This window comes from Anopheles aquasalis, chromosome 2 (genome assembly GCF_943734665.1).
Source record: "Anopheles aquasalis chromosome 2, idAnoAquaMG_Q_19, whole genome shotgun sequence".
Classification (NCBI taxonomy): Eukaryota; Metazoa; Arthropoda; class Insecta; order Diptera; family Culicidae; genus Anopheles; species Anopheles aquasalis.
In genome coordinates, this window is record NC_064877.1 from 16,517,501 (window position 1) to 16,525,000 (window position 7,500).

The 7,500-nt window shown below is 49.7% G+C and overlaps 2 protein-coding genes and 2 non-coding genes across 4 annotated transcripts in view; 1 reads left to right on the forward strand and 3 right to left on the reverse strand.

Moving 5' to 3' along the window:
- Nucleotides 1-2,244, reverse strand: part of LOC126570143 (dnaJ homolog subfamily C member 3) — a 2,927-nt gene extending 683 nt beyond the window's left edge. Inside the window, exons 1-3 of the mRNA XM_050227681.1 lie at nucleotides 1,915-2,244; nucleotides 1,639-1,749; nucleotides 1-1,254 (exon numbers count right to left, since the gene is read on the reverse strand). The exon at nucleotides 1-1,254 is cut by the window's left edge and continues 683 nt beyond it. Coding sequence (XP_050083638.1) covers nucleotides 1-1,254; nucleotides 1,639-1,749; nucleotides 1,915-2,008 — 1,459 coding nt within the window. The 5' untranslated portion in view covers nucleotides 2,009-2,244. The remainder of the gene's footprint in view (nucleotides 1,255-1,638; nucleotides 1,750-1,914) is intronic.
- A 166-nt stretch (nucleotides 2,245-2,410) lies between these two features.
- Nucleotides 2,411-4,191, reverse strand: LOC126568868 (uncharacterized). Its single transcript, XM_050225525.1, has 3 exons — nucleotides 3,036-4,191; nucleotides 2,827-2,962; nucleotides 2,411-2,755 (listed from the first exon to the last, which is right to left on the reverse strand). The coding sequence occupies exons 1-3, from the start codon at nucleotides 3,922-3,924 to the stop codon at nucleotides 2,488-2,490; spliced, it is 1,293 nt and encodes a 430-aa protein (XP_050081482.1). The 5' UTR covers nucleotides 3,925-4,191; the 3' UTR covers nucleotides 2,411-2,487.
- Nucleotides 4,192-5,455: 1,264 nt separating this feature from the next.
- Trnas-gcu (transfer RNA serine (anticodon GCU)) lies at nucleotides 5,456-5,537 on the forward strand. The gene has a single exon. It is a non-coding gene; the product is annotated as a tRNA-Ser (tRNA).
- Nucleotides 5,538-5,764: 227 nt separating this feature from the next.
- Trnas-gcu (transfer RNA serine (anticodon GCU)) lies at nucleotides 5,765-5,846 on the reverse strand. The gene has a single exon. It is a non-coding gene; the product is annotated as a tRNA-Ser (tRNA).
- Between the last annotated feature and the right edge of the window lie 1,654 nt (nucleotides 5,847-7,500).

Below are 7,500 nucleotides of genomic sequence, written 5' to 3' on the forward strand. Positions count from 1 at the left end.
GTGACCCGTGGTGGAAGTGATGGAAGGGATTTCCACCGCCGAATCCATTGCGGCCCGCCTCCGGATCGAGCGGGTCCTGACCGGCATCGAACTGCTTTCGCTTCTCCGGATCCGTCAGCACCTCTTTGGCCGCCGCAATATCGATGAACTTCTTCTCGGCCATTTTCTTCTCATCTCCCTGGAAGTTGTCGGGATGCCACTTCTGTGCCGCTTTCCGGTACGCCTTCACGATCTCCTGTTTGGTGGCCGACCGCTTCACATTCAGAATCTTATAGTAGTCCCGCCGTTCCGCCTGCTTCTGCACCCGCTGTGCATGCTCGATACCGTCCTTCGCTCGCTGCAGATTATCGTTGATTTCGAGCGCCTCCCGGTACTGCACGATCGCTTCATCGTACATCTCTGCCCCGACCAGCGCTTCCGCCCGGTCACACATCACCTCCGGATCGCTGTAGATGTCGAGCGCTTCCCGGCACCTCGTAACCGCCACCGTAAACTGTTCGTCCTTCACAAGACAGCTGCACAGCAGCTGCTTACCATTGTACACGATCATTGGCACATCCGGTTCCAGCTTGATCAACTTTTCGCCCGCCGCAATACAATCCGCGAACCGCTGCTCGTCGCGCGCCTGTTGCGCATCTAGGTACACCTTGTCCACCTTCTTGATCTTCTTGTAGAACGGAAAACAGTCTTTGTGCTCGGGATCCAGCCGGAGACACTCGCGAATCTCCTTCAGTGCCGCCCCGGAATCGCCGACATCGTACAGGATGCGCGACAGCTGGTAGTACCCGTCGGTACTGTCCTGTGATAGCCGATTGACCGAGCGGAAATCACTAACAGCAGCCATCCGGTCACCGATACGCAGGTACATTTGTGCTCGTGCTTCACGGATCTCCACCGACCATGGGCAGTACTCGAGCAGCTGGGTTAGGAGTGCGATCGCCGTTGTGAAATCACCCCGTTCCATCACATCTACGCACAGATACCATTGGTCGCGTGCCGGCCCAATCCGGCTGTATTGTTGATTTGCGTCGGGATTGTGGGGATCGTGGCGCAACACTACCATCAGGTCCGCTTCGGCATTATCGAAGTCACCCATCTTCAGGAAGACGGAGGCACGCTGGGCCCGGGCAGCCGTAAAGTCGGGCTTCAGCTCCAGCACCCGGGAGAAGTCGCTGACGGCGAACTTGGCCTTACCGAGGGCGAAGTAGACCGTGCCTCGCTTGAAGTACGTTAGGTAGTTGCTCGGGTCGCCTTCTACGATGTTTAGAGGAGCAGAAAAAAAGAAACCAAAAGATTTAATATAAAGCACACCTGGCCACAGTCCAGTCACACCCATTTTCCTTATCAAAGCAACCATTGCTGATGATGATCCACCGCGGTACGACAGATTCAAACAGATAATGCAAATAAAGCGAAGAGGAGTACGTGTCGTTGCAATATTGGTGCCACATATTTTGACTGATAAGCCGTTTTCCGGCGAAAGATTTGGTTAAGTAGCAATGTTTGTTCGTTAGTTCGCTCGCTAGGAGGAAACCTAACGGACCGAAATGGCATTGAAAAGTAACGAGCATAACAGCTGATCTGAACTCGCTGTTGTTCGTACGTGCCCTCCGTTTAGTAAACTATCCAGACACTTACCAACTGCTGCATGGTAGTGCGTTAGCGCGTCCGAGAGTTGACCTCGGGCCAGGAAGTCTCGGCCCATCTCAAGGTGTCGCTCGATTTCGGCCTGCGAAGCACTTTCAGCACCTGGAAAGGCAAAAAGGATTCACATTCCTTGGTTAGGTTATTTCGATTTCCTCTTCCCACCATGGTCGGTGGAGCAACGGCGCGTGCGGCACGATGCTCGTAAAGGACACGTCAGTGTTTGGCCACCGTGGGAATACGGCGAGCCAGAGGCTTTTTGAGGCTTACCGTCGAGGAACAGTTCTATTAATAGGAACAGCAGAACCGTCCCTAACCGCCGACTGTCCGTGAGCGGTGCCATATCGTGCAGATTTAACAACATTTCGGGAAAATTGTCCGGGAGACCCGGGATGTGTGGTTTCTGCGTGAAAAGCCGCACCGGAGATTTTCTACTCTCGCCAGGCAACTCGCCGCGATTCCGCTTCACTCACGATTTAGCTGCCCTTTTGTTCTACGGCACTAGAATAACAGAATTGTGAAGTCCGTCCGCGATTGCACACCGAAAATCCACGAAATAATCCTCCTCGCCAAGCGCACAAAGTACGAGTTTTAGTTAAGGCTGACGTGTTTTTATTTTCTGATCATCAGGGTTGTAGTCCGTGTTCCGCTGACAACTGAATGGCAGTTTACCTTACGCTCGGGGTTCAGTAGTCGAACTATTTGAAAATCCGTTTTTGAAAAATTCCTGGCCGGCTGGCTGGTAGAAGTTCAAGTTTCCATCGCACGCACGATTTTAAGTTTATTCAAATTAGTAAACACTCGATACACAAATAAATACATCAAATGCAGGGATCGCCTAGGCTACCAGCTGCTCAAGCTGTGTGGATCGCGATTTTCCAGGATCACCTCATCGATGATCGCCCGCACATCATACGAAATGTCCGTGTTGCGTAGGTCGAAATGCTGGAGCGCTTTATTCTCGCGCACTCGCTGCAGCAACCGTTCGCCCATGGCCGGCCCCAGGCGGTTGGAAGAGATGTCGAGCCGCCGGATGGTCGAGTTGAACCGTATCAGCAGCAGCAAATGTTCCTCGATCTGCTCGTCGATCGAACAGCAGCTTAGATTGAGTCTAGAGCGAAACCGTGGATGGATCACGATGAATGGCGGCTCGAAACCGTCGCCTTGCTATTCAGAACTTACTCCTTCAGTGGCATGTACAGTACACCCGTCATGATGATCATTGCCCCCTCGGTGAGGATGGGATTGAGCCGCAGGTCCAGTCGTTGAATAGGGCGATGCCGCAGGCGCCACGTTAGCTCCTGGACACTTTCCGGAGCTGAAAAAGAACAAGATGACAAGAACCGTAATGTGGTTCAGGCTAAGCCGAACGCGTGTTTAGGACAACATACACAGGAAGTTGTTGGTAAGCACGATCTCCCGTATGTTGGGGAAGGAGTTCGGTTTGATCGGTTCACAGAATGCCCGCAGACCGATATCGCCACAGCGACAGTGTGGAAAAGCGATCGTGCACAGGCTGGGACAGCCCTTGATCAGTGCCGCGCTGATGCGCTTCATCATGGTCGGTTCGAGTTTGCTGCTGTGCAACCGGAACTCGGTCAAATCTCTGCACCGCTCCAGCCCCTGCGTCATCAGCTTCACATCCATCTCGGTAATGGTCGCGCAACCGAGAAAGAAATTATGGCCCACGTCCTTCACATCGTACGTCAAGCTGATCCGTTGCAGTTTCCGCAGACACCCGAGTATCATATCGAATGGTACGTGGTCACTGTTATCCGAGAGCGAAGGCTGCAGTCGCTCGATACGCAGTTCCCGCACGAACGGTGAACACAGATCGATGATCTTCCTCACACTCTCCTGATCATAGTCGGCCGGCTTCAGATGCTCGATCGTCTCCGACAGGTGCTGCTCGAGATAGATCCGGATCCACGGTTTCGTGCCCACCTCGATGGGGACAAAGTTGCGCCAACGGTGCTGGAACGCACGCTTCCAAAATTCATCACTCCGGACACGCGCACACAGATTCTCGAGCGGAAAGTTCAGATCCAACAGATCGAGCAAATATTGTCGATCTTCGCACAGGGGCAGCTCGCGGAAGTACGGCACCGTCATCCAGTTCTCGGCAATCGCCTTCAGACACAGCGTCTTGAGTGGTTCCGGCACATTCAGATCCCAGTCCAGGTTGATGGCATCGAGCTGACGGTTTTTGTCACGATTCAAGTGCCTGGCGCACATGTACGCCCGGTAGGTATTGAGATCGAGCGTGTTTGGATACCTCATCGCCGTCTTTAGCCGCTAGAACTTCCGCCCGGAAGGAACTCGATCCGATACACACAACGAATTGCAACACAGCTACGGTTACGGGGTGTACAGCAACCGGGTCGCTACGGAAACTCGGCCAAAGGATGCCGCCAGATAGTCGTTAGACTGTTTGTTGGATCGATATGTCGCGGTTCACCCACGGTTCCCCTTTCAAGAAGCTCCACTTGTTGCACACACCCAGAGCGAACCCGATTGAACGTGCTTCCGATTTCACGTCCGCTTCCGATGGCATCAAAACACAAACTACGAAGCCGGAGGCCGTTCCGTGTGGAGGGTTTTTTCCTCCGCGGACCATTTTCCCTCCCCCGCTCGACGGTCTGTCTGGGGACGGGAAAATTGGCGCATGTTTGGCATGACGCACACCGTCGTCCGTGGCGCGCGCTCGTGAGAAGACAAGTGGTTTACGAGGGAACGAGCGTTGCCAGCAAGCGGTGCTGTAGGTCCCTGTACCGCGTTGGTTTTCCTCGGGAACGTAAAGGAGGCGCTCGCGCACACATGAAGCGTGTTGTGTTTTGTTTTTCCTTTCGCCTTTTCCCATCAACAACCACCCTAGCGTTGAACTAGAAGGCGAAACATGAAAACGCCAGCTGCTGTGGTCTGGCGGGGTGATCTGTCTTGGCCTCGCCTGGATGCGGTTGAAGGAAATCATCCAAAGGATCATTTAATTACAATGCCATCCGTCTCCCCCCCAAAAACCACCACGGTGTCGTGGTCCGTGGATCTCGTTTGTGGTTACCAATCACCGTTGTATGATGAGGTTGTTAGGCGACGGTACATCTTGTGTGTGTTGCTTTGATTTAGGTGAAGTCATGATTATCGCATCAAAAAAAAAAACTGAAGGTTACGCTATCTCTATCCGCGTGCTGCTAGCATATTAACCGGGATGAACCAGACCATCTGCCCGCGATGATAAGGTCGCGAATGGCGTCGCGTGCGATTGCCGCTAAAATTAAATGTCGTTCACCGCAGCAGTGGATCACTTTTCGTTTATTTATTTATTTCATTACCATTTTTTCTCTCTTTTCGTCGTCGTAGAGCTGCTTTCGAGAATTATGACGTCCGAACGCCAAAACGGTCAACGGCACGGGTAATGGCGTGGGATTAAGCACTGGCAGGAAAACATCTGGGTTGTTATCCCAGAATCAGGCTGGGATCAGAAGTAAGACGATCGTAAGTAAATATCCCCCCCATTTTTATGTAGCTCGCTCGAGGACGTTCACGGAATGGCAAAAACACGTGAGCGGTGGTGGATGCGAACGTTCGGAAACGAACGATCATCTGTTTATTTTGGTTCTTTTCACAACGGTGCACGATAGCATCAATCTTCTGCTTTTATGGATAGTGAATGCTTAATAGGCTCAACTGTAAAATTGGTACAAATCACTTATGCGATGCGCAGTATGTTTGCAGAGAATATTTTGTAGTAACCAATAGTAGTTCAAGTAGGGACATTCCGTTTTTAAAATATTGTTGGGTGACCTTCAAAAAAGACGAGGTGGCCGAGAGGTTAAGGCGTTGGACTGCTAATCCAATGTGCTCTGCACGCGTGGGTTCGAATCCCATCCTCGTCGGGCGTAACTTTTTTTTATTCGCACCAGACCGTCGAAACATAAAGGTGCATGGCCACGATAGCGCTAAGAACTGTTCATTGATTGTCATTTGGCAACAGGCGCAACTATATTTCAGACGCACGGCCACGAACTCTGCTTAATTCAACCTCTTTTTTCCAACAGTTTTTACAACAAAATGCAAAAAATTATAAAAAAGAGAGCATAAATAAAATGTAAAAGAAACTGTTCGACGAGGATGGGATTCGAACCCACGCGTGCAGAGCACATTGGATTAGCAGTCCAACGCCTTAACCTCTCGGCCACCTCGTCATGTCGGCCGGGCCGTCCAAAGCTGTACTTGAACTAATTGTAAGAAAAGGTCTCACAATTTACCTCGCAAGCATTACAAGCATTAGTATAACTGAAAACGAATCCTGAAAGGACATCTTATTGACTGGAGATGTTGAGGAACAGCAACGGAATAAACGCCGAGTTATAGAGGCAACAGATCTGAAAATGTCATCTTTTCATCGTTTTTCAAGATAGAGTTTAGAGGACCTATTGAGAAAATCGTTGGAACTGCACCGGCTTGTGAGGACGATCATAATGGAAGGAGAGAATAACAGACGACAACAGTACTGAAGTCCATTCTGAGGCTTTCCAACATGGAGGACTCAGAGGAGCTTGAAATGGAGACAACGGCACTAGATCACGACCAAAACCGCACCACCAGCTGAAATGTTATAACAATATCACTAGACGGGCTTTGTGGTATAATCACGTTTCAACATATCTATATATGTATACATGTATATATAAATAATTTACATATATACATATATAAATATATATGCATTGTTTGTTTTATTTTTGTTGTTATATAATATTTTTGGTATTTATATTAATATATTCACCATTCTGCCTTCCATTTTTTCCACTGTTTACTCCCCTTTGTCGCGAATTAGTTTTCATCCCTTGCGCACACTCCCCCGTCCCGATCCCCTTTCCCCAGGTTCCCACCATTACGACACGACGCTTTTTTTGTTTTTTTTCTGTTTTTGTATTTTTCCTTTGTAAACTTTGTTTCTTATTTTCTTCTATATGCATTCTTGAACCCCGCTTTACAGCTGTGTAGTCTGGTGCGCAGTACTAGAGCATCGCTGGCCCACAACGCCACCCCAAACGCGCTAGAGTCGCCATGTGGCGCGCCTGCCGCACCTGCCTTAAGAAGAGTTTTGTTAGTGTGTATATGTATGTGTGTTGTGTATGTGTGGTTTACCGTTTACTGCCATTTTTACTACATAAAAGTGGGGTTATCTTTTCTTTTCTGTTTGTGCTTTAATCAGGCGTCTCCATTATCTTCTGCATCTTTTTTTAAAGATCTGGCAGCAGCCGGATCCACTGCCTAATGATACCGGTAGGGTAGACAACAGTTCATGGGAGGTTTGACTTCAGTGAAATTAATTTAGATCCTTCGAACACACATGCACACACACATACACACTCAAATACGCTCGCACACACATTTGCACACGTTCAAAGAGGATTCCGTTTTCTTTTGGTTTCCGGTTGTCTAAATATCATCTCAGAACAGCTGCTTCCGGGGATATTTTCTTCTGCGCTTTTCCTTTTACGCACACCGTCACACATTGCTAAGAATTCTAAGGATTAGCTCGCAACGCGTTTGTCTTATACTCATATATAGTTTTTGGTATCCTCGTGTCTCTCTTTCTCACACGCTCGCATCAACAAGCCCCACAGCAGGGCAAACTTTGATTCCTGGTTTTAGTTTTTGGTTTTGCTCATGTATTCCAGATAAGGAGTAGCTTGCCTGCGACGCGGTCATCACACCATCATATTTATCACAACAGCCTGCGGACACACTTATTTTGATATTTCGGAAGCGAGCCGGCTGTTCGTCCACAGAATGCGAGACACGTTTTGTACTGTCGCCCACAGAGCCACACACAGGGCGCGGTCCTGC

Excerpts from the sequence above, each read along its gene's own strand:
- LOC126568868 (XM_050225525.1), bottom strand. The coding sequence starts at position 3,924 with ATGAGGTATCCAAACACGCTCGATCTCAATACCTACCGGGCGTACATG. Across the intron at positions 2,963-3,035 it reads GCTTACCAACAACTTCCTGT|CTCCGGAAAGTGTCCAGGAG; the intron begins GTATGTTGTCCT and ends GTTCTTTTTCAG. Across the intron at positions 2,756-2,826 it reads CTGTACATGCCACTGAAGGA|ACTCAATCTAAGCTGCTGTT; the intron begins GTAAGTTCTGAA and ends GTTTCGCTCTAG.